The sequence below is a fragment of the Protopterus annectens genome, chromosome 10.part0, assembly GCF_019279795.1.
Source record: "Protopterus annectens isolate FY-2018-M chromosome 10.part0, PAN1.0, whole genome shotgun sequence".
NCBI classification, from domain to species: domain Eukaryota; kingdom Metazoa; phylum Chordata; order Ceratodontiformes; family Protopteridae; genus Protopterus; species Protopterus annectens.
In genome coordinates this window covers 1,714,658,405-1,714,686,371 of record NC_056744.1, presented here as the reverse complement: position 1 = coordinate 1,714,686,371, position 27,967 = coordinate 1,714,658,405, and the positions used below count along the sequence as shown (strand labels likewise).

Sequence of the window (27,967 nt, the reverse complement as noted above, 5' to 3'; positions counted from 1 at the left end):
TGTAGCAAACTGTTTGCTACATTGTCCAGCTTTGACAACACAAAAATGCTACACTGCTTAAGCTTCAGTGCAAATGCAATACTGGTATAAAGAGAGATCGGGATCAGCTGATCGCACCTCCTAACACTTTGTGTCCGGTGCAGTTGCCTCCTTCACCCCACCCTACCTACACTACTGTTTTATACTACCAATGTCCTTGCACTGGAGAGAATAAAGTCAGCCAGGCTGACATTAAGGTTAAAAAAAGAAAGCTGCACCAAACTTACACAACCACCACGTTTATTAGCAAAAAATAAAAATAAGATAACGTTAGCGCTTTCACGACTGCTCTTGTCGCCTCATCAGACAAACTGAACTATTCTCCAACCAGTTTATATCACGTTAGCTATCAGCTGACAGGAATAAAATGTTCCAATTATACAATAAAGCAAGCTAATGTTCTAGTTAGAGAATGCTATAGTAAATTACATCTAAAATTTTAAAAAGCCAGTCCATAATTATGCATGATTGAAAGTATAAATAAACATCTCTAAATATGTATATATAGGAAAACCTATACACACAATATCTATTAGAATATACATCAGAATATATTTACAGAAAACCATATACAGACATTCTTAAACATATTACTATCTAAAAAAATACTAAGACAATCATCTTGGAACAAAAAATTATTCATAAAGGTTCATCTAAAACTCCTATAATGGCATATTAAGGCATAAAAAGGCACGTCAAAAATATATTAAAAGCATATATGTATACGTGTGTGAGAAGACAAATTATAAATACATAAATGAATATAAAAATACTTAACGCCTGAGGTGGCGAGACTTCAAGAAAGGTTTTAAGGATGTTGTACTATTTAAACCAGGGTATCTCTCAGCATTCAGAGAGAGAATCCATTTTTGTTCAATGCTCTCAGTTAAATTTTCTGTATCACCTCCTCTTACACTAAGGTGAACAACTTGAATAACAAAAAATTTAAAATAGTGTGTGCAGTCTGTTTCCTTAATGTGTGTGGCCAGGGCATCCCTAGATAGTAATATGTTTTTAAGAATTTGTCTGTATATGGTTTTCTGTAAATATATTCTGATGTATATTCTAATAGATATTGTGTATACAGGTTTTCCTATATATATATTTAGAGATGTTTATTTATACTTTCAATCATGCATAATTATGGACTGACTTTTTAAAATTTTAGATGTAATTTACTATAGCATTCTCTAACTAGAACATTAGCTTGCTTTATTGTATAATTGGAACATTTGATTCCTGTCAGCTGATAGCTAACGTGATATAAACTGGTTGGAGAATAGTTCAGTTTGTCTGATGAGGCAACAAGAGCAGTCGTGAAAGCGCTAACGTTGTCTTATTTTTATTTTTTGCTAATACATGTGGTGCTTGTGTAAGTTTGGTGCAGCTTTCTTTTTTCACTTGGTCTTGCTACTCTGCACCTCTCTGCACTCTGAGCCGTTTAGTTTATTTTCACTGACATTCAGGTTACCTGCTGGCAGGATATCCCACACATGAGGAGTGCAGTGGACAACAAACTGCTGCTTTTAGTCAAAATAAGTAGGGACACTGCAGTGCTCTTCCAAGCCAACGGAGTGACAGACTCACAGGGATGCGAGCTCATTAGTCTTACAAACGTTTCAACATATGAAACTGGGTGAAAGGCTTATATTCCACACATTAGTCGGCTATAGTCATGTATGATCACTAACGTGTGAACACCAACGTTCATTGTTTGTATTTAAAGACTAAGGCATGCCAGGGGAATCCCTATTCCCCTGATATAACAGTGATCTTGGAGTTTTGGGATGTCAGACGTTCATTTTAGCCACCTTAAGAATTTTTTTTTTTTTTTTTTTTTTACAATGTCTACATCTTCCATTTTACTCATGAAATCCCAGTTCATAGCCAACATAACTGTGATTTTATATATGTATTTATATGTGTGTGTGTGTGTGTGTGTGTGTGTGTGTGTGTGTATATATATATATATATATATATATATATACACACACACACACACACACACACTCTCTCTCTCTATATATATATATATATATATATATATATAAAACTTTAACATATTTTTTTCAATTTTCATTATGTTTTGATACGTACCTGTACATGTATACATTTTCTCTAGTTTTGCTAAGACAAAATTCAAGATCTGCATGACACAGACTCATAAAATGCATCATAAAGGAGCTATTCACTTACTGTTGAGCTTGTCTTCAATATTAACTTTAGGTTCTGTGGCAAGTTTACCTTCCATTGTACCACGTGACACTTCAACACCACCACCTTCTTTAAGTAGAAGTAATAATTTCTTTGGAGGGATTCTGTATCCTGCAAATGAAAAAAAGAAAAATACATTATTTTTAAGTTATCTTCATCTAAAGTGCTTCTGCAACTCCAGTTAAGACCAAGTACATAATACAGCCCTATTTTATAAGATAACAATGTGTTGTATGTCTGTGATTATGACTTTATGTACTCGTTCTGCAACATTCTAGGCTCAGACATGTTCTCTTGAAATAACTGCAATGCATTCAATTTTGCAATAGTGCGAAATGCTTATTTTGAAAGAAAAAGATTAGCTTTAAGTCCTGGGAATACCTTTAAGACAAGTCCTACTGCTACGCACACAGTGACTCACTATGTCAATATAACAAAGTTACAATACTTAAAACCATAACTACTAGCACTCATGTTCAGGTTTTCTGAGGGCAGGTGTGTGACCTAGATGAGTTAGGAAATATTTTTTAATTTTATACTGAAGTCACTGAAATTTTGCTCTTGGGTAAAATGCATTTATAACAAGTTTTAGAGTGTAATTCTAACTGAAACACGGAGTTAAAACACTCTTCTGAATCTCTTGAATACGTCAACATCTTTTGTTAAATGATTTTTTTTTTTTTTTTTGGAAAAGACTATGCCCTCTATTCAATACAGATGTGGAACAATTCTACCAACCACATTGTTGTAGGTATTGCATCCAGTTATTAGACGACTTGTACTTCACAGAAATGTAACATATATGGTCAGCTACAAACGAATACAGTCCACAAACTAAATAACTCAGGACGGAAAAGGACGTCAGCCACAGTTCACCCATTATTATATTCACAGACATATGGTCAGCTGCTTTATAAACTACATTTAGATGCCATATTTCACATCATCAAAGCATGAACAAGCTGTACAGTTTTGGTGCAAACTGCAGATCAGTGACTTGGCTTTATATCTGAAATACACCATGAATAACTAACAATATGTGTATGAGGTACACCATGCAGTGTTACAAAATCACAATTTAGGAGAATCATAGCTTCTAGCCATTGTTTAGAGGCCAGCTAGGAACTTGTATCTTAGCATTATGGTAACAAAAGGAAGGCTGACAGGTCATTCAAGCTTACCCTTAATTCACTAATTGATGGAAGGTCAATCCATATTCTGTCTACACAGTTACAGAAAAATATGCTTTTAGGTCAGTACATACAGGTTAAAGACAAATTTGCCACTGATTAAACATTAAATCAAGATTCCATGTAACTATATGCTATCATCTGCTATATTTTTATAAGTGAAAGCATAAACCACAACGCTCATGCAAATGTCTTTGTATAGTATGTTAGCAATTGTTCTGGAGTTTTTCTCCCCAGGCCTCTGCTGAAAATGGACAGCTCTGTCCATTCGGACCTCCCCGGTAAACAAATGTAAAATAAAAATAAAATAAATTAACTGCCTGATTTAAAGTTAACAGGTCACATTTGAAAGTCTATAATTAAGTGAAATATGTTTTGAGATGTTAGAATCAATCAGAATTAACTTAAAGTCATGGTACTTCAATCTGTCTTGGTAAAGCATTCTGGAAAACATTGTTTTGTCAGTACAGTATGCATATCATGTAGGACTATATCTGATCTGACAAGTGACTTGCACTAGAGAAGTAGGACCTTTACCTTTCCTGAAGTGACAGTATTCAAGATGATTATCATTATATGAAAACAACTCCTTATGATTTCATTAGTGCAAACTGTAGGATAAATTTATTGCTTAAAGATGTGCCTAATTCTTCATAATGGTCAACGAGTGCAAGTACATAACCGCTAACAGACAGGAACTAAAAAGGACTAAAGTTTAGCATTACCTTTGAAAAGGGTAATAACTTACCAAGTATTACTGTCATCAGCAAACTTTAAACACCAAATAATATGGGTCCCATTAAGTAATGATAAACTTGCTAGTAACAAAAAGTTTCAGTATGGAAGCCCGAGGAATGCCACAGGTGATTATCTGTGATGCAAACATGTCTCTTATCAGAAAGAAAAGGGATGCTTCTTTTCACCAAGATCAAAACATATGAGCTTCTGTTAAGGTCCTTTAAACCAGAAATTTCTTTGTGTAGTATTCAAATACATGAGCTAGACCCAAGCAGTTGTCAACCACAGGCAAAACTATGTCCAAGCCACCAGTACGTCTGGTGCAAAACTTAATTAAGTTTGTAAATTATCAACTTGTAATCCTACATTGGTAAAGGCTGTGATTTTCTACTGCGGTGGTGGTACTGCAGTAGCATTGTCGCCTCACAGTAAAATGTTGTCCTGCTCGATTCTCAGCTAGAGCGTCTTCTGTGTGGAGACATGCGTGAATGGGCATACCTTTGTTGAAGGTTGTGCATCAGGGCTGGTAACTCGGCACGTAAAAATCTACTGCCAATCATTAGCGGACCGGAGTTCCGCTGTGGCAACCCCTAACCAGGAAAAGCCGAAAGACACGACGACAGCCTGTACAGACTTTAACAACACTCCTTTGAAATATTTACCAGGACTGGTAAGGAAAGCTGACCCCATCGATAGTTGGTGGCTTTATTGCCATCATTTCCCTATAAACTAGAATCACAAAAACTTATTTACAACTACATACTACACAAGTAGTTTCTAGATATTTCTGGAATACAAATGCAACGTAATTACCAGATGCCAACTCAGAAAATTGCCTACATTATCATCAAGAAAAGAGCTAGAGTTTAGGCTTAAAGTGCACAGAATTCAAGGTACTTTAAATGGCAGACTAGACAAACACATTATCTCTTTCTGCAAATGTAATGCAATGTAAGCCTTAATCCATTCTGCATTCAGAGAAGGACAATATCAGGAAATGCCACAAAGTCATTCCACTCATAACTGTTTTTGAAGATCAAAGAAAATAATTTGTAGTAAGTTTTGATGGTAAACGTATGATCAATGACAACATAACCATTAGTTTTAATCAGCTGTTTTCTAGAGTGAGAGTAACAAGTGTAAAAAAAAACCTAGAATCAGTAGTTAAAAAACAAGATAAGGAGTCTTCATGTCTACTCTTCTGATGTTTAAAACTATCATGAAAGTAACATAAGTGGTCTAGAAATTCAGAAAATGAATAGCATTTGGGAAACTTTCATATTCTTTCCAGTGCTGTTTCTTTTTTTTTTTATTTTTTCTACTTTTTTGTTATTCCACCAAAGAGTTTTGTTGTAGCATAAGGATACAACTTTGACAAAAAGAAATACAAATTGTTTTAAAAAATTGCCCAGCAATTTGCCATAGCATGAGACTCGATCTCAGTTAGCCAATTTCAGTCCCTTAACATGTCATTTATTAAATACAAGCCCATGTGTATACTTGTGAAAAGTGAATAAAGTGACAATTTACAAATAATGGACCTACCAGATTATGTAAGAGCTCTAAATCAGGTCTATCTAATCTACTACTATTGTAATTATATACCACAAGTCTCAACAGACCAACATCTGTAGCACGTTATAATGTAGGGGTTGCCCCCTGCATCACCACTACCTATATATACTAATTACAAGAATTCAGTACCTGAAACTAAGAAGATACACCAAGGTGCCGTGGTCTTGAATTAAAGTATACAGACATTTTATGCATTATGAATCACACTGCTCTGTGGATTATGCTTTCATTCCTCAAACCTTCAAACTAATTCCATTCAAAATATGATTCTCCTTAAGCTCCAAACATATTTTGCTTAGATGTAATTTTCCTGTACTAAATATTAGGCTAAAATGTCTAATAATTAGTTATATTATATATAACTGAAAAGTCTTTCAGCTTTTCCCGGTTAGGGTTTGCCACAGCGGAACGCCAGTCCGCTCATGATTGGCAGTGGATTTTTACGGTGCCGAGTTGCCAGCCCGACCCCCAACCTTCAAAGAAGGCACGCCCATGCACGCTCACACCTACCTGCATGTCTTTAGCATCACTCGACCGCGGGGAGGACATGCAGACTCCACACAGAAGGTGCTCCAGCTGAGAATCGAATGGGAGAACCTCGTGCTGTGAGGCGACAACGCTAACCGCTGCACGACCGCGGCCATTTGTTAAATTATATACTACTTCATTTATTTACATTTTGTTGACGGAGTCTTTACAGAACAAAGTAAGCAGTATAAAAATAAGTATTTATGCAGTTTACAACAGATTTAACAGATGAAGAACACAGAGCTGATATACTTTATTACAAAGAGTGTTGAGGTGAATAACATCACATAAGTTAAAGATGATTATAATGTACAGACCGCGATTTAGAAAGTGTAATTCTGGTAAACTGTAAGGGGAGTGTAGATCAAAAACACCTAAAATCAGGAGAAAACTAGGTCTTTAATTCACTGTTCGTCAAAGGCGACTTCATCAGAAATACAACTCACTACTACAAAAACACACATAAAATACTGTCAGCAAGTGAACAATAAATTGTGTGACAAGCTGTTCAACTCATAAAACAATTATTCAGTTAAAGTGAACCATCAATTAACTTAATCCCATAAACTTCTGTTTGCAGTAAAAAATGCATCTAAGTAAAAACGTTATTTTTAAAGTTAACTTTTCTGTTTTTTTAAAAAAAACATTTTATATTGTCATTCAGCCCAGGCTGTAAATAAGAAGTATGTCTCAGTTGCCATACTGCTTTTTTGTGTTTTACTTTATTCCTATAATCACCTCCCCTAATGTCCTTGTTCACTGACTCAAGAACCAAGAAGGTGAACTTTTTCAAATTGATGCATGTAGTGGAATGTTTGTACAAGGCGTTGTTGATATTTTTTGTTCTTATATCGTACAAATGTTGAAGAATACATGTCCTCAAACTTCTAGTGGACATTCCCACATAGAACGCCAGACATCCACTACACATAGCCAAATAGACAATACCTTCACTACCACAATCTAGTCTATCTGGAACAGTGATGTTGAAATCATGGTGTTGCAAAAAAATATAAGAACCAGTGTGACTGTACCTACATACTTTACATCCCATACACTTATGCATACCTCTATTGTTTACTCTTAAACAATGGGAAGCATGTCCCCTCTCCAACATTTTATTTATTTTTATTTTTTATCCTTGATGTTACAATTTTTCTTGTACACAAAACAAAGCACCTCACCCAGTATGTTTACTAGGTCACCATTACCTAAAACGACTTTCCAGTTATCATTAATAATTTTATGAATCTGGTTGTTATCCAAAACTCATGTCCAAACAAAACCTAGGTTTGCCTGGACCTACACCATCTGTGTATGTTCTTTTTGTGAAACCTTTTACCAAAAATGGGAGGAAAATCATTCTCCCTTCTAGAGATAATCTCACTTGAGTACTACTTGTAGTAGTGAGTTGTATTTCTGATGAAGTCGCCTTTGATGAATAGTGAATTAAGGCCTGGTTTTCTCCTGATTTTAGGTGTTTTTGATCTACATTTTTCTTTGGTATACACTGCTGCTGTTCCTGCTGCTTTTTGTTTTTCTAAAATGTAAGGGGAATAACTATGTCATCAGCCCTTGTCTCTCATCTTCTTAAACAAGAAATGTGGACAAATATAAGGTTCTGGTCAAAATGGAAAAAAAATGATTGAAGATGACTTTTTTGGTAATATGTGAATCAAGATTAAATACAGTAAAAAGAGGGTTTTTTTAATCATAAGTGATTCAGTTGATCAGTAACTAATTAATTTAGTAGTATATTTAGCACCATTGCATTTATGTGGGCAATCCAATGAGAAGCATGAAATATTAAAGAAATGGAATTTTAGCACAGGCATTCTGAAATCAGTACGAAGGATATTGGATAGTAAAAGTAATGTCTTTCACCTTTTCCCGGTTAGGGGTCACCACAGCGGAACGCCGGTCCACTTATGATTGGCAGTAGATTTTCACAGTGCTGAGGTGCCAGCCCGACGCCCAACCTTCAACAAAGGCACATCCATTCACGCACGCACCTACCTGCATGCCTTTAAACATCACTTGACCACAGGGAGGACATGCAGACTCCACACAAAAGGTGCTCCAGATGAGAATCGAACCGGAGAACCTCCTGCTGTGAGGCGACAACGCTAACCGCTGCACAATTAAGGATATTGGATATTAGCAAAAAATAAAACTGTTAAAAGAATACAGAATATGGACAGTGAAGAAATCAATTAATATCAAAACAAAGATATAGTTATCACTAGTGCAGAGGATTAAGTCTTTGAGCTGTTAATGACCCAGTTCCTGTGGTTCAGAGTTTGATTCCCTCCAACATCCATTCTGCCACTCTGAACAAACTCCTTAACCAGATGGCATTTTTGGACATTTGGGAAATTAGGGTGAGGTCCTTGATGGTCTCCTGATGTGCACTTTTTACATGTTCACCTTGTACACTTGTATAGTGCATGAATATGAGTCCCACCTGCAAGTGTGTTATTTTAAGTTACAGGTGGTTATTTGGAGCAGGTGCAGGAGGTTATCTCCTGTGCTAGGCCAATCTAAAAATGAGATAAAGGACAGAATATTTTCCAAGTTCAAATTATATATTTGTGGAATATAATTTACTTTTCAGTTTCAATGTTCCCGTAGCCATAGTTTTGTCCTGACATCTAGTTACTCTGTAGAGCGGAGTACATTTTTCTCCTAGTGCCTCCCTCCCTCCAAGTCCTTGTTTCATTCCACTTCCAAAAATACATGCTCTGTGCTAGATAGTCTAAGCTGCCTACATGATTTATTTAACCTTATTACAGTGGCCTGGATCATTGTTGGAATGGATATACTATGAATTAACAAATAAATATGTGGGATAATGTATAAGTAAAGATATGGCATCCAGATTCAAGGATATTATAGTCCTGCTGTAAGACAATCAAAGCACAGGTCCAAATCCATGCTATCTTCTTGCCCCTAGGGGCCATATATTGGGTAAAATCGGGTTATGCTAGGCTTGTAAGGGTCCTTAAGCAGTTAGCCTAGTAATCTCTTATGAACCTATGAACAAGCAGATAAACAGTTAAAACATTTTTTGCACAACATTTTAACATGACATTTATAAGTCAGGAACAAAAACTAATTTCCTAATATGATAGTGCACTTACCCATTGAAATCAGGTTTTCATAGTTCTGTACCATCACTTCCCTGTGAAGCATCTTGTCTTGTTTTCTTAATATCTTCCATTCCTCTTCTGAGAAAGTGACAGCAACATCTTCAAATGTTTCTGGTACCTAAAAAAGACGCACATTTTTGATCCAACCTTGTACTGCATGTAACATAATGTGTGCAGTTTTCCTATAAAGCACATTAAAATTTGTTAATACTGTGAACGTGTGACTACTGAGTATAAACAGACACCCTGACATCTGTCAAACCAATAACAGAAAATAACAAATAAATAGACTAGAGGCTTCCACAGACTGACTTCAAAGGTTTAATAGGATAAATCCACAAGGTCAAACACGAAAATAAAATCAGGTACTTTAAGCGCTTTTCGTTTGTTGAAAGGAACAAACTTCTTCAGAAGTGAGTTACTACAACAGCTGCAAGCAATTTGAACTCAAAAAGTGCGGGAAAATTGTAATTGATTATACCTTTTAAACAAACAGTACATAAAAAACTCTTGCAGCTGTTGTAGTAACTCACTTCTAAAGAAGTTTGTTCCTTTGAACAAACGAAAAGCGCTTAAAGTACCTGATTTTACTTTCGTGTTTGACCTTGTGGATTTATCCTATTAAACCTTCGTAGTCAGTCTGTGGAAGCCTCTAGTCTATTTATTTGTTATTTTCAGTTTGTTTGTGCCTTTAGTTTTAAACCAATAACAGACACCACTGAAAAAGCACCGTCAAGACAGAACTGGAGAAAAACTTCAAAAACTTGTCTTTTTTCAGTGGGAGTAACGCTCACTTACTCCCATGAACTCCAGGGCTTAATATAACTTACTCATAAATGACTATATATCAAGGTAGGACTAAGAAAGGAACACCAATCACAAAATGTCATCTCTAATATACTAAACAGCATTTTACAATGATAGTGATGTCAGTGAATCAGACTGAAGTTTGATCTATGAAGAGATGTCACACTATCTGGCCATTTTAATTAAAATGTTGAAAGAATAGAACTGGTCCCGCCCCCTCACCCCAGTGAATAAATGCCTGGAATCATTACATTAATACTGAAGGATAATGAAATCAAACATTAGAAAAAAAAATGTCCAGTCTCTTTAACATAAATTAAAAAGGTTTGAACAACAACAACATGCAGCACAATAGTGGAGCTAAAATGAGGTAGGTCACGTGCAGTAAATGGCTAAAGAAAAGAGCACGGTGTCACCACTGAAAGTTCAGTGGAAAGGAATGGAAACATATACGCCAGCAGTAGCAGTTCTCTTATTTGTAGGTTTGTTCTGCATTGGGCAGCATGAAAGAAGGAAGAATAAAGTAATCTAATGACAGGTGACCAACCTACGGGGTGATGTACCATTGTTATGTAATGAGCACAACAAGACAGAGAATGGGATGAGGACAGGTGACCAACCTACGGGGTGATGCACCATTGTTATGTAATGGTTACAACAAGACAGAGAATGGGATGAGGACAGGTGACCAATCTACGGGGTGATGCACCATTATTATGTAATGGTTAGAAAGAAAACAGAGAATGGGATGAGGACAGGTGACTAACCTACGGGGCAATGCACCGTTGTTATGTAATGGTGACAACAAGACAGAGAATGGGACGAGGACAGGTGACCAATCTATGGGGTGATGCACCATTGTTACGTAATGGTTAGAAACAAAACAGAAATGGGATGAGGACAGGTGACTAACCTACGGGGCAATGCACCATTGTTATGTAATGGTTACAACAAGACAGAGAATGGGACGAGGACAGGTGACCAACCTATGGGGTGATGCACCATTGTTATGTAATGGTTAGAAACAAAACAGAAATGGGATGAGGACAGGTGACTAACCTACGGGGCAATGTACCATTGTTATGTAATGGTTACAGGAAGCAGAGAAAGAGATAAGGACAGGTGACCAACCTACGGGGTGATGCACCATTGTTATGTAATGGTTACAACAAGACAGAGAATGGGATGAGGACAGGTGACTAACTTACAGGGTGATGCATCATTGTTATGTAATGGTTACAAGAAGATGGAGAATGGGATGAGGACAGGTGACCAACCTATGGGGCGATGCACCATTGTTATGTGATGGTTACAAGAAGACAGAGAATGGGATGAGGACAGGTGACCAACCTACAGGGTACTGGTTTGGTGACGTGCTCCAACAAGGAAAATAAAAGTAGGAAAAGGAATGATGGTGAATATGGGACAGCGGTCCTGCGCTATGCACTACCAGTTACAAGGGACAAGTGAGATCAGGATGCAGAGCTAAACTACAGGGAAATGCATGATGAACTAGCACAGGAAGAGACATGAACAAGATAAGAACAGAGAGCTGGGTTATAGGTCACTGAGCCCATGAAACGTACCAACAGAGAAGTGAGTGGGGTGTGATAACAGGGATAAACTACTAGTCACTGAATCCACACCATGCAATGGTGAGGGAGGGCCATCTGAGGGCTAAAGCATAGACGAGGTAGCTTTTGATGCACTGTGAGTCAGACAAAGGTGAATGGGTGTGAGATCTGAAGGCCAAGCTGATGGTCACTAACATACCTCTCAACTGTCCAGATTTTAACAGAATGTCCACATTTTTGCCTCATATTTTTGGTCTGATCCTCATAAAATTTGTGGTTTTCTGGAAATTAATTGAGAATCGAAGTCACTAAATAATGGCAGATATTTGAGCTTCAGACTTCACATCCTTCAGAAAATGCATGGCAATGCAAAACCTAATATTCTAGCAACTTTCTAAGTTGACAAGAGCAATATTTAAATGTGTCCCTATTTTTGGGCCATTTTCCCCCCATAATTTATGCCTTTGTCTAGATTTTTTGTACTAAGAGGTTGAGAGAGATGGTCACTAAGGCCATGTGTGCACTAGGGATGGGACAGAATGGGGGAGTGAGATCTGATGGCCAAGCTTCAGTTCACTAAGCCCATGTGTGCACTAGGGAGGGGGGAGAACTGCGATGAGTTGACTAAAGTGATTAAGGTACATACTGCTGATGCTGTACAATATAGTTTAATTCGTTTTATTTCAGGATGATACTTAACTCGTTGTCATGGAGATATGGTTTGGGCCAGATAACTCTCTACTGTCTATGGTAATTATTTTGGATACCATAACTTTAGTAGAGTATGTATTTGTACAAATAATAGATTTTAAATCTACCATCTTAGTGAGTAGTACTACTTATGAAATCATTGTTGCTGCTATGAACAGTCAAGTCTAAAATAAACACAAGAGCTACATCGTGAATTTATGAGTATCATGATTTGGACCTGTGCAATGATTTAAATTATTCCCTTACGGAGTGTCTCATAATATGTCTCCTAAACAATGTGAACTTAACTATATGAACAATTTAACAGATTTTGTTTATTCCCATAATGCAACATTTCCAGCCATAAGGTCAAGTACTTCCTAGTGACTAATCATCTAGATGCTGTCGTTTCCATTATGGGTATCCTACATTAGCTAGTTCTGAATGACTGTGTTCTCCTAAACAATGTGAACTTAACTATATGAACAATTCAACAGATTTTGTTTATTCCCATAATGCAACATTTCCAGCCATAAGGTCAAGTACTTCCTACTTACTAATCATCTAGATGCTGTCGATTCCATTATGGGTATCCTAAATTAGCTAGTTCTGAATGACTGTGTTCAACTGCAATTTCACTATCAAAACGCAGTCTATGTAGAGAACAATTAGAGTATTTTATATAATGCAGTTTATGATATAGTTGCTCAAGCAATCAATGGACATTCAACAATATAAAGATTTTTTGTGACAGGCTGTTAGTAATATGCTCCAATAAATATGGCAAACTTAGATCCAGAGTCGCCCTACATTGGTCGAATTGTACTTAGATTGCATAATAGACAGAAGTAACTGTGGAACCTTTACTGAAAGTAACCTTCATTGCATGGACTAACTTTTTTAAGCTTCTTTCTTCTCTCTGCCTTGGCAACCATCAAGCTCTTTCCACTGCACCATAGAATCCATTCACCCCCCCCCCCCCAAGTCGAAAGGGCTGTATTGTCTATTTATTTTTCCTATGCACAACAGCTGACCAGCAGACAATAGGGATGTTACTCATTCAAGGCCAGATGAGTTTACAGCTCTAAGACCCCATCCCCTCTGTGCATGATCACAACTGCCATAGGGTTTAACCTGCAATATGTGTCACTTGCCTAGTTAATGACGTAGCCCCTGAAGTCTACCTTGCCCACTTTGAAGACAGTACTCGGGAGATTTCTGGCCTCTAGTGGGAATTCCACAATAGATATAAGTGCCAAAAATGCACCTTCACTAGAAGAGAGGTGAGCTTGCAAAACTATTTCACTCCTCCCTTCTCCTATGCTAATTCCAGCAAGTTCTGGAACTAGTAGTCCAATCTGGATCACGTGGGTCATAGTCAGGGCTTTATCCCACTACCCCCCTACACCAATGGAGCTGGCACTTATACTGGCACTAATCTGAATACAACCAGCAAAAATTTGTCTACAAAAATACATAACAGAAAATCATTATATGAACAGAATTTGGTGCACAAAATCAAGGGCAAGAAAATTACTTTCTGCAATTATGCCAAAAATTAATAATAATGGTGTTCAAATTCAGGTATATATAAGGGAACAACTGTCAAAGACAATGATGTTATTAATAATGGATTAAGTGAAATAAATGCTGTAACTGGCTCAGGCCATCATGACACTATTAAGCTCGCTATTTATTTGTACAGCAGTTATTTTCCGCAGATCTCAGAGGAGTTACTTAAGGAAGCACTACTGACTATGAATATGAATAGTGCTGTAGATCCAGGTGGGTTATCAGGTATTTTTATTAGGAAACTTGCTGCATTTTAAGCCATACTCTGGCACAATCACTGCAAGATCTTTTGTGGGTGTCATGTGCACAAGCTATGGTACTCTGCAACAATCATTCCTAAACTTAAAAGAGGGAACAAATCAGAAACTATTGTCCAGTTACTTTGAATTCAATACTGAGTAAAGTGTTTTGAGAAAACATTATTGAGACTCCTACCAGAATAAGCTAAGGCAGAAATAGTCCTAAGGCAACATAGTTTCATTACAGGTTGATCACGTCAGACTGACTTGCACCAGTTCTGTTCAACAGCTTTAGATGCGTACAACACGGATCTGAATACAGACAGATGCTAATTATCCATCTCAAGCAGTCAACAGTATATCAGCTGTTGGTATGTAACATCCATCCATATACTGCAAACTGAATAAACTGCTGGTGTCTGAACTACACCTACTGAGAGGACTGGTAGTTATCAGAACTTAAGGTAGCTGGTAAGGGCTCCATTTTGTGGCCAGTCTTATTTAATGACTTTACTGTCTATGCCAGTGGGAATGAGGTTATCTGAAGTAAGCTCACAGAGGACTCAAAAACTTTCTTACCAGCTTTAAGCATAAAGTTCACCGTTTCTTACAACAAACATTTGACTAACTGTAAGCATGGACAAATTAGCCTGGCATTCACTTAAGTACTAAAGAAGTGTTCCATCATTTTGGTAAATCAAATAAATTATCTATATGCATTCAGCAGGCGAATTATTAACTCAGCTGTGTGTAATACAGAAGTGGTAATAGCTATAAGCAAGAACTTTTATTCTGCTAGCATGTACAGGAAATATGTACATACGCCTTTTTTGATTATAAGGCAAAAACAATCTATCACAGAACTCCTGATATACTACTACTCTTAACATGTGTCATTAGTTTTTGCATGCTTAGTAAAACAAATATAAGGTTAAAAATAATTAAAAAAAACTTTGATTTTTCATATCCTTTAAAAGTCTACCTTTTTCAGTAAGACTGAAAGAACTGAATTTGCATTCAGTTTAATACAGATTTACTGGGGGGGGGGGGGCTTACAAATGTTTTTTCTTCTTTATTAAATTATAAACTGGCATATACTTTCAACTTAACCTGGTTATTGACCTCCTGTATCAAACGGTTATATTTTAAAGCTGAAACTTGCCTTTAGCCTGACCTCCTTGAGTGGGACTGACTGACTGTTTTGTGGGCGATCTCACTCCAGTAGATGCTGCCCCACTACGCTCGGGCTCACTTCGCTCCCCTCCTATTCCCACCCAACCCCCATATCATTTCTTTTATACCTAGCCACACCATTTCCCCTTCCACCCAACCCCCACCCCTTCCTGTCACACAAACCAACCCTCTACTATTGCATATGTAACAGCCCCATACTAACATTACAACTTCCTTACTTAAACTAGTACTCCTCTTTCTATCATAACTCTATCCCCAATTTCCCTTTCTTTTAGCCCATACCACCCTGCTCTTTCATAACTTTTCCTCTAAATACACTACCGCATCTTACTATCTCTAACAATGTCTCCTCCTACTGTACCAGTTCTCTTCCTACCCCCACTCACTCTCCTTCTCCTTTTAACCTCCCATCCCTATAAACTTTCCCTTATAACAATAACTCCTACATACCCCTTTATGCAATCTCCCATGCTGCTCATACCCCTATGCAATCTCCCATGCTGCTCATCTCCCTATGCAATCTCCCATGCTGCTCATCTCCCTATGCAATCTCCCATGCTGCTCATCTCGCTATACTCATTTCTTCTTCCATCCTTCCTCTTAACACTCCAGTCCCTAAAATAAAACTGTCTCCTACTTATCCTTCAACCTCCCTTAGCAAACCTAAACTCTGCTACTACCTAATTCCATTTCAAAAGTACTACCATCTACTACCTACCCTTCTTCTATCTGGAGATATACACCCTAACCCTGGACCTATCTTCCCCTCTACTTCACCCACCCCCACCCCACCAAAAAAACACCCTTCCTATCAACACTCACAGTATACTAAACAAAGTCTGTGAACTTCACGCCTAGATTACTAATCATAACCCTAATATTGTCTCCCTGACTGAAACCTGGTTAAAACCTCATATCCCTGATAATGACATCCTTCCCCCAGGCTATAGCATACTACGCCTAGACCGCCCTAACAAAAAAGGAGGTGGCGTAGCAATACTTTATGCTAACCATCTCACCTTGACTTTGCTACCTAAACCTATCCCATCCTTTGCACCTGCTGGACTGATCACAGCAAATCTCAAACTTAATGACCACACCTCCGTTACCATTGCTGCAATTTATATACCCCCTGGTGATAATATCCCCATTTTAGAAAATATCCTCTCCTAATTCTCACACAACTTTCACAATGAAAACATTACTCTTGGGGACGTGAATATCAACTGGTTATCTATCACTAATGACAACTCAAAAACTAACATTAACTTGTACGGCTTCTCTCAACTTATCTCCCACCCAACCCATTCTAATAACTCTCACATTACTCATACATTAATAGACTGGATTTTAGTATCCCAACCTTTGAAATACCATACCCCCCAAGCAATGCCAAACTGCTTAAGTGACCACTCTCCTGTAAAAGTGACTAGGTTCTCTCCCCAACTTTTAAAGCCACCCAGATACTTCACCTGCCACAAACTCTCTAACTTTGACCCTGATACTCTTAATGCCCTCCTCTCTGAAGTTGATTGGAACATTCTAAAATACCTCCCATTAGACGAAGCTGTCCTTTGCTTCAACACTATCTTTCTCAACATTCTAGACTCTGTAGCTCCCATTCGTACCATTTGCATTAAATCAACAGTCTCACGCTGGCTGTCCAAAACGACTCTCAACCTTATGAAAAATAGAGATAAACTTTGGAAAAACTGGTCCCAATCTAAACTTCCTAAAGATCTACAAAAATATAGAGAAGCAAGGAACTTAACAAAGAAACATATAAACAAAGACAAAAAAGACTTTTACTATAACCCTCCTACTGCACCAATTCCAACTTAAAAAAATTCTGGCACTAAATTAACCAGATACTTCACCCAGGCGATCCTTCTCCCCCTAACCCATCCCCTGACAACACCCCTTTAGAAATTGCCTCCCTATTTAACTCCTACTTTATTGACACCATATCCAAGCTATCAAAATCTAACACACCATCTACTTTAAATCCTTCAGTCACAAATACTCCTTCAACCACATCCCTCTCCAACTCCTTCTGTCTCAAACCAGTGCCAACTTCCTTCATCAAGACTTTACTAACCAACTTTAAACCCTGCTCCCCATCCACAGATAAAATTCCGCCCAACTTTTTACAACTTGCATCAGCAACCCTTACCCTACCAGTATCCATTGCAATAAATCCCTCTATTTCAGAAGGAGAAGTCCCATCCATTTGGAAGCAGTTTCATACCCTTCCAATACACAAGGGCGGCAACTCCTCTGATATCTCTAACTTCCGTCCCATTCCTATCCTGTACACCCCTTTCCAAAGTCCTTGAAAAATGTGTTCACAAACAGGTCATGCAATATCTTTCCAAGCACAACCTTCTAACTCCTACACAACATGGCTTCAGACCTAGACATAGCACTAGCACTGCACTCCTATCCTTTCTCCACACAGTCTCTCATGCCAGGATGACCACAAGCTAGTTTCTTGCTTATTTCTGGATATGTCCAAGGCATTTGATACTCTCTCTCATCCTCTCCTCTTAAATAAGTTACAAGAACTTAACTTCTCCCCTGAAGCTGTTTCTTGGTTCTCTAGCTACCTCTCCAATCGAACCCAATCAGTTAAATGATGGCAGACCGAACTCTCACCACCTCTACCAGTCCAAATGGGTGTCCCTCAAGGCTCCATTTTAGGAACACCACTTTTCAATATTTTCACTAACAATATGTACACCTCTTCTGCCTCAACTTCCCCAGTTCAATATGCTGATGACTCAACCATTACTACTATAGCCAGCTCCCTCTCAAAGCTCCATTCTGCCGCCCAAACTGCCTTTAACTCAATTGAATCTTGGCTTACTGACAATCAACTCATTCTCAATCAAAAAAAAAAAAACAAAACTGCTACTGTTACTCCCTAAAACTCTGTCCTACATCAAATCTACTTTCTCCACTCTATCCCTTAACAACACTACCATACAAGTAGAATCCAGCACCAAACTCTTAGGAATCACCATAGATGACCAACTGAAGTTTGACATACATATCAATAACTGTATCAAAAAGACTCATCAAAAACTTGGACTGCTCTACAGATCAAAGAAATTCCCTTCCTCTGGTGCCAAAATTACCCTCGCGCAAGCATGCCTCCTACCCAGTTTCATGTATGGCTCCCAGATCCTTACTAATCTTGACTCTACCCTTCTTGCCAAGCTTGAAACCACCTACAATAAAATAGCTCGATTTGCAGCAAATCAAAACTACAGATCCCATTGCTGCATCTCACTTAAACAAATGAATTGGTTAGAACTACCTCACCTTCTTCTACCCTCTCAATTCTCCATTGTTCAGTCCATCCTTTACTTGCCTTCATACTGTCCAACACTCGCACCAGTTTACTCAGTCCATCCTTTACTTGCCATCACACTGTCCAACACTAGCACCACTTTACTCAGTCCATCCTTTACTTGCCTTCATACTGTCCAACACTCGCAACACTTTACTCAGTCCATCCTTTACTTGCCATCACACTGTCCAACGCTAGCACCACTTTACTCAGTCCATCCTTTACATGCCATCATACTGTCCAACACTCGCACCACTTTACTCAGTCCATCCTTTACTTGCCATCATACTGTCCAACACTCGCACCACTTTATTCAGTCCATCCTTTACTTGCCATCATACTGTCCAACACTCACACCACTTTACTCAGTCCATCCTTTACTTACCATCATACTGTCCAACACTCGCACCACTTTATTCAGTCCATCCTTTACTTGCCATCATACTGTCCAACACTTGCACCACTTTATTCAGTCCATCCTTTACTTACCATCATACTGTCCAACACTCGCACCACTTTATTCAGTCCATCCTTTACTTACCATCATACTGTCCAACACTAGCACCACTTATTTCCTACTACTCTCCTTCCAGACAACCCAGAAGCTCTAACCAAAACTTACTCCAAATCTATAAACCCAAAACTGGATGTAAACTGTATAGCTATCACCCATCTATGACCTGGAACTACCCCAAGAGGTAAGGTGCCTAACCAACACAAAACTATTCAAAACGGCTTTAAACTTGCAGATATGCACTGAACTAGTGCAAAATTGCACAAAATATACTGAACCTACTGATACTGCCAACATCCTGGCAGATAGATTCAGTGCAAACTTCACCTCCCTCTCACCTTCAAAAGGGCCCACAACAATACCAGAAAAGTGTAGTGTCCCAGAAATCACAGAAGCACAGGTGAAAACAGCCTTTCAAAAGCCAAAAACACAGCATCAATGGGGCCAGATGGTGTCCCAGGATGCGTCTTGCACGAACTACAGAACAAACTAACTCCCCACCTAAACACGCTGTTCAACCTCAGCCTCTCCATAGGCTATGTGCCCATAGAATGGCACACAGCAATGGTTATTCTGCTCCACAAAGGAGGGGCCAGAACTGACCCTGGTAAATATCACCCCATAAGCCTGACTAGCCTGGTCTGCAAGGCTATGGAGCGCATCATCACGGAACTCATTAACAAAGACATTGGGAACCTCCAAACACTTGACCCGACCCAGTTCGACTTTGTTAAGGGCAGATCATGCCTACTAAACCTGGTTGACTTCTTCGAGACAGTCACCAAAACCATAGATGAGGGAAAGGTGGTTCACACAGCCTACCTTGATCTCGCCAAGGCGTTCAACAACATTCCTCACTCGGGTATTAAAGAAAAACTCACCAGCCTGAACATAAACCCCTACGTCACAAGATGGGTTGCCAACTGGCTTAAAGACGGAACTTACACGTTAAGAATAGTGGGCTCCAGATCAGACTCTAAACCAGTCATAAGTGGTGTCCCACAAGGCATGGTTCTGGGACCCCTACTGTTTGGCATATATTTCTCAGAAGTACAAGCAAACAAAGGAGGACTATGGCTAACCAAGTTTGCCAATAAATGCAAACTGGGAGCCATAACTGACTCTCCAGCTGACACAGACATCCTTCAAAAAGGCCTTACTGAGACAGACACCTGGTGTCAAAGTCATGGTCTCAAGCTAAATGCCAAAAAATGCATAGTCATCCCGTTTGGGAAAAACAAAACACCCACGAATTACCACATAGGTGGCAGCCCCCTTAATACAGAAGAGGTAATAAGAGATCTGGTGACCCAAATAGATAGTAATCTCTCCTTTGAAACTCATATTTCCAAAGTAGTTAGGAAATCCTTCTATGTGGCCCATCTAATTACTAAGGGGTTCACATCTAGAAATAAAGAGGTTATAGTGTCCCTCTACTCGTCACTCATTAGACCCATCATAGAGTACAATGCCCCATTAGGGATGTACCTCACAAGACACTTCCAACAGCTGGAAAGACCACAAAAGCACCTCACCAAGAGGATCACTGGCCTCAAACATATGTCCTATGCATTCTAACTGAAAAAACTCCGGCAGTACTCTGTGGCATATCGCTTACTCAGAGGTGATCTCTGCCTGACTTACAAAGCCATGTGCAACTCAGAATTGATTGATAAATCAAGATGCGATATCCTGGATATCCAGAGGCTTTATTGTTCACACTAAATAACGATAAAATAAAAATAAACAAATAACTTTACAACAAATACTGAGCGCTTTCACCCGCCACAGATACGCGGGTTTCTTCAGAGTACAAACATAGTGTCTTGACACCAACCTTTTATAGTAATACAATTAAATGCATTAATTGAATAATCATGTAATTGCTAAGCAACGCCTTATGTTTTATTGAGTAATTGAACCTTAACTTACAACATTTGTTATTAAAAGAAATATGAAATTTATATAGAATGTGTAGTAATGCAATACGATGCAGGAGGGCATAACACTAAATGATAAATGTGTGTGTGTACCTACTTAGACAAGCTATACAACAGATAGCTCAGAGCTTAGTTAATATCATACATATATACAGTACTTATATATTGAAAATGAGTACAATGTTTTAAAATGTTTTAAAATATTCTGACATATAATATATCCTTTTTTGAAGGATATTATACACTTAAATGAAAAATATGTATATGTAGATGCAATTGTGATAAATATAATAAATAATTAATTAAATAATAAATACATATGTATAGATAAAAATATATATATATATATATATATATATATATATATATATATATATGAATAATAAATATTAAATATATAAATTACATACATACATATATAAATATATAAATATGAAAATGAAAAGACATGAATACATAAATTCATAGATAATATATATAAAAATAAATACATGTAATTGTATGCATTACATAGATATTGTAGTGATAATTGTACTAGTGAATGTCTATGTGAATTTAAATGTATGTACTAATGTACTTAAAAAATCATAAAAATGTCATGTGTAGAATGAAATAATATAGTAGTAAAATAAAATGTTACAATAGTGACATAGTAATTTAGTCATGTAATGAATGCTGAAGCCAACACTTCAGCATTAATGTTAATAAATAACCATATAAGTACCTTGTGGATGCATATATAATACAGTATATTCTGTTACTAACTTAAATGTGTAATGGTTTAAAGTTAATTATTAAAAAACCAAAACATACATTTCATAATTTTACATAAAACACACAATTGTTCATACAAACAAAATCATATGCACATTGATTTGTACTTCAAAATACTAGCAATGCTGATGTGCCCATTCAGTCCTGGTGTGGCACTAGCATTTAGTCTAAGTTGCCACAGGCACTCCTTTGTTAGTAGTAAATTGTCTAGGTCACCTTGCCACAACAATAAATAGAACATGCTGGAGGGATAGATTCCTGTCACAGAGACTACCCATGCTTTGGAACAAAATTCCTAACTACATTAGGCAGAGCCCCTCACTAACACTCTTCAAGAGAAGCCTCGACGAGTGGATGGGTAACAGAAAATACACCCCTGGGTTCACTTCATTGGCTCTGCTTGACAGAGGCTCAGTTAATTAATCAATAGTGTGGCGAAAGCCAACACACTCTGGCTAGGCTTTAAAATGCCCTCTGGCAGATAGCCTAGTACCTACCTATGAACCTAAAGGAACACCTCAAAAATCATTGGCACTGCCACTGTACTCAGCCACCATAAAAATATATTCATTTTATACCCTTACCCCCTCTATTAGCTATTCTTACATTCCTACTTTACTTACCCACTCTCCTGTAGTTCCACAAACTTTTTTTTTCTACTATCAACCTCCTGTATCATCTTTTCAATTCTTATTTCATATATTCTTACTTCCAACCACCTCTCTTTCTTTATAGCTTTTCCAAACCCCCTCCAACTTACCCCCACCCACTTTTCAAATCTTACTTTTGCACTACATGTTTAAGCTTCCATTTAAAACTTCTGACTAATCAGATTGTACTGCTTAGACTGTAAAAAGCTGCTGTTTATCACTGCTGTGATTGCAATGTAATTACTGTAAATAGTTTGTTTATATATTTTTTATTGCTTACTTTATTTGTTAGTCCATGCTGTATAATCTCTATACTTGAGTGTTATTTTTGTACTCAATTTGGAGCTTTTCTCCCCGGGTCTCTTCTGAAAAAGGATTCATGCCCAGCCAGATTAACCCTGTCAACAAATGTAAAATAAAATAAATAAATAAATAAATATTAAAACAGTCTCAATATCAGGAAAATTAAGTTATTCCTACCTGTTGCGCATGCTGCTATTGTATTAAAAACATTTTTGTGGGGTTTTTTTTACATAAGGGTGGAGCTAAGAGTTGAGAGGGACTCAGGTTCACTATCAGAATTTAAAGCAAGGCTGAAAGATTTCATTCCATATCAATATAGGCTAGTAACTAGTATAGTTACAAACTCAGGAATGTCTTTTGGACCTAGAGATTGCTACTATTACCTTGAACCCTGACCTTTTACACCAGTGGACTGGCAGAATGAATAAAAGTCAACAGAAGGCTAAAGAATTCATGCTGTGCAAACTTCTGTCGATTTTGTGGACAGGATTAAAGCCACGACCTGTTAATAAGCTTTATTCTGCAGTCCTGAATTGTGTTTACTCGTGGCATTAAACAAGTCATTTAACCAGACAGTGTTTCAAAGTCAACCCTAAAAACATTTATTTATGTCTAGTGGGTTTTAACAGGTTGCCAATTAGAAATGTATCTAGCTATGATAATAATATTTGGGAGGGAGAAAAAAAAAACAGTTCATAGGTTCATAGGTTCATACTAGGCTATCTGCCCGAGGGCATTTATAAGCCTAGCCCATAGTTTTGTGGCTTACGCCACCCCTTAGTTTGGAGAAACTATGCCCATTATTTAGCTGCGCCTCTGTCGAGCAGTGACACTGAGGTAACCCCTGGGGTGTATCTGCGATCTCCCATCCATTGGTCAAGATTCCTCTTGAACAAGGCCAGCGAGGTGCTCTGCCTCACATAAACCGGGATTTTGTTCCACTTTGATTCCCTTACTATCCTAAACTTCCCATTTGTAAATATACCAGTCTATCACCTTTACCTAGCTGACAAACTTAGTCACTAAATGAAACAGGTAAGCATAATTACTATACATATAGTATGGACCCCATCAATATGGCTGTAGCACACTACCAATTACTTCAGTACTCACCTTACAACTATCTTAAAGGAAAAGCTCAGTGTACTCTAAGTAATCTGCCAATATAAAAAGCTTTGCGATACCTGATGTCTAGTGCAAAAATGTTGCAATGCATCTTCAACAAAGTGCTTCAACTTGAATCATTTACCCTGAAACAACTGTTAATGTTACTGAACTGTCCTACAAAGCCTTTTGTTACTGCTGAAAAAGTGAGATAAATGGTTCAGAAAGTACAGTTGTGTACACTTACCATAAATGTAGATGTTCGAGTGTATTCACTGTTGCAGTCATTACATTTGGGTTATCTGCTTGCAGGCAGCCCTCAGCCGGCCTGATTATCAAAGTCTTGGGTCCTGCGTCGGTTGCTGCCTCTTCTTCCATGGTGTCAGGTAGTCAAGGGTATAAAGCATGCAGCCGACTCCATTACATCAGTTTTTCTTGCCCCAAATGTCAGGTGCCCCCATAAGGGGAAGCAATTATATACAAGGTTACACCTCCAACAAAAAGCAAATACATCAGAAAGCTTAAATACAATAAACAGAAAGAGAGATATAGCCAATAGAAGTCAGGGGGCTGGAGGGAGGGTAACCAGGACTGCAACAGTGAATACACTCGAGCATCTACATTTATGGTAAGTGTACACAACTGTACTATGTTCTTTGTGTTTCACTGTTGCAGTCATTACATTTGGGTAGATTCTCAAAACTAAGGAAGGGAGGAGGCAATTAGAGAGCATTAGGACCCGCTATTATGCCCTGCAAGACTGCAGTGGCAAAACCAGGTCTGGATTTAGAAAAAATAGGCAAGTGGTAATGCTTGGTGAAGGTATGAACAGAACTCCAGTTAGCAGCTTCTAGGATGTCCCTGGCAGGAACACCTCTGAGAAAGGCTGTGGAAGTAGATGCAGCCCTGGTGGAATGTGATCTTATCCACTGTAGGATAGGTTTTCCATGGTGCTTATAGCAGAAATGAATGCAATGGCCTATCCACTTAGAAATGGTTTGCTTTGAAATGGCCTTCCCCTCTGCCCCTGCAGCAAAGGCAACTAGCAGCTGTTCAGTTTTTCTGAGAGGCTTAGTCCTGTCCAAATAAAATCTAAGTTGTCTGTGCATGTCCAAAGAGTGCAGTATTTGTTCTCCTTTGTTCTGTGGACTAGAAAAGAAGGCTGGCAAATGAATGGACTGATTAAGGGCCACACTGGATGCCACCTTGGGCATGAAGGAAGGATTGGTCCTGAGGGACACCCTGTCTACATGGAAGATGATGAAGGGCTCCACTGCCATGAGAGCCTGTAATTCAGACACACTTCTTGCTGAAGTGATGGCTAGAAGGAAGGTTGTTTTCCAAGAAAGGAATTTCAACTCTGCAAATGCAACTGGCTCAAAAGGAGGTAGAGTGAGCTTTTCCAATACAAAGATAAGGTTCCAGGCAGGAGTAGGGGCTCTCCTGGGTGATCTTAAAGTTTTGGCCCCTCTGAGGAATTGCTTCAGCAGGGGGTGAGAGAAGAGGGGTGGCTCTGTATTATAATGTGCTGAAATGGCAGAGGCATGAATTTTAATAGAAGAGAAGGAAAGGCCCTTGTGAAGCATCTCTGTTAAGTACTGAAGAATATGCAGTAAGCTGGGCACTGTTGTGTCCATCCCCTGAGTTTGGCTCCAGGAACATCTTTTCCATTTTTCAGCATAGGATTTTCTAGTTCTAGGCTTCCTTGCCTCCAGAATGACATCCAGCACTTGATTACTGAGGGATGGTATTGGTGAGCTCAGGTAATTAGCCAGGCTGCAAGGTTCAGGGTTTGAAGCTGGGGGTGCAGAACCTGGCCCTCCTGCTGGGACGGCAGGGAAGGGGTCTGAGGCAGGTGCCATGGTTCCAGCAGTGACATACTGCACAAGAGGGGGTACCAGTGTTGACATGGCCAGTCTGGTGCAATGAGTATTGTCCTTGGTTTGTCCTGTTTGATCTTTAGTAAAACTTTCGAGAGGAGAGGCAGAGGGGGAAAGGCATAAATTGAGAGGCTTTCCCAGGTGAATGACAGGGCATCCACTTTCCAAACTTGTCTGTGGGGAGTCCTTGTGCAGAATTTGTCCAATTGGTAGTTCTGAGGGGAGGCAAACAGGTCTATCTCTGGGATCCCCCATTTGTTTCTCAAATTGTTGAATATCTTTGGTTCCAGTTTCCACTCGTGTTGGTCCATGAGATTTCTACTTAGGTCAGCTGCCAGTGAATTTAGCTTGCCTGACAGGAATTGAGCTTGTAGGTGCACTTGGTAGCTCAAGGATGTGTTCCACAGAGCCATGGCTAGTCTACAGAGAGGGTATGAATGGGTTCCCCCCTGCTTGTTTATGTACCACATCACATTGGCGTTGTCTGTCCTTATCAATAATTGGTCCTTGAAGGCTGTCAGAGAATTTTGTACAGCTAACATTTCTTTTTGATTGATATGTAGGTGCATTTGACTCAGGTTCCATTTGCCCTGAATGCACTGCCCTGCCAAGTGAGCCCCCCATGCATAGTCTGATGCGTCTGTTGTTAGGGTTTGGGTGGCAGGGGGTAGAGTGAATGGCAGTCCCTTGTTGTGGTAGCAGGCCTCTGCCCATCAAAGGAACTCTGTCTTTATACAAGGAATGATAGGAATCCTTGATTCCAGGTCCAGAGAATGTTGACACCATAGGATTTTTAAATACCATTGTAGTTTCCTCATATGCAGTGTTGCATATGGAATTAGTAGGATGCAAGAGGCCATGAACCCCAGGGCTTGCAGTATTTTCCTTGCAGATAACTGGGTCTTTGTGGCCAACAGTTTGAAGTAGGCTGTCAAATAAACTTTTTCTCTGGCGTGAGTTAGGCCATCTGGGAAGTTGTATTCAAGCTTGCTCCCAAGAATACAATTTGTTGGCAGGGTACTAGGTGAGATTTCATTTTGTTTATGGTGTACCCCAGTGAGGTTAGCAGTTTCTTTACAAATGCCAGATGATTTAATAGTATGTCCTGGCTTTTTGCCTGAATTAGACAATCGTCCAGGTATGGGTATATTTGAATATTTCTTTGCCTTCAGAATGCAATGACTGGAGCTAGGTACTTTGTGAATATCCTGGGTGCAGTAGATAAGCCAAAGGGCAGTGCAGAGAACTGATAGTGCTCTGAAGCGTAGTTATTTTCTGCAAGATTCCCTTATTGGGATGTGCAGGTAAGCTTCCTTTAAGTCCAATGTTGCCAACCAGGCTTTTTTGCCTAGCATGGGAAGCAGCTGATGAAGAGTTAGCATTTTGAATTTTGTGATTACCAAAAAGGTGTTTAGGATAGACAGGTCCAGGATAGGATGCCAGGAGTTGTCTTTTCTGGGTACCAGGAAAAGTCTTGAGTAAAAGCCTTGTCCCCATTCCTCTGCTGGGACAGGCTGAATAGCCCTGATACTTAGAAGAGAGAGACCCTGCTGTTGAGCCTCTGCCCACTGATTTGGGGGTTGGTCTGGCCAACTGTTTGGGGTTGGTAAGGTGTGGAAGTGGAATATGTAACCTTGGGAAACTATATTTAAAACCCATTTGTCTTGGATAATGAGTTCCCAGTTTTTTTCATGCAGGGCGATCTTTCCCCCTAAAGGAGCAGTCAGTTGAGCAGGGCTTGGAAGGTTTAAGGTTAAGTCATTTTGACAGTTTACCATAGGGGGGTGTCTTACCACTTCCAGCTTTGGAAGTGGGAGCCCCCCACTGCTTAGGTCTGAGAGTACCTTGAGACTGTGGCCTAGGTGGTCTGCTGTTCCTGGGTTTAGACTGAGAAGGCCTGGAAGAGACAGGAAAGGCCAATTCTTAGAAGGCCAATGCCTA

The 27,967-nt window shown here is 38.8% G+C and overlaps 1 protein-coding gene across 1 annotated transcript in view; it reads right to left on the bottom strand.

Annotated features, from left to right (window-relative positions):
• Nucleotides 1-27,967, bottom strand: part of LOC122813952 (zinc finger protein 879-like) — a 104,305-nt gene that overhangs the window by 40,516 nt on the left and 35,822 nt on the right. The window contains 2 exon segments of the mRNA XM_044086496.1: nucleotides 2,236-2,364; nucleotides 9,425-9,551. Coding sequence (XP_043942431.1) covers nucleotides 2,236-2,364; nucleotides 9,425-9,551 — 256 coding nt within the window.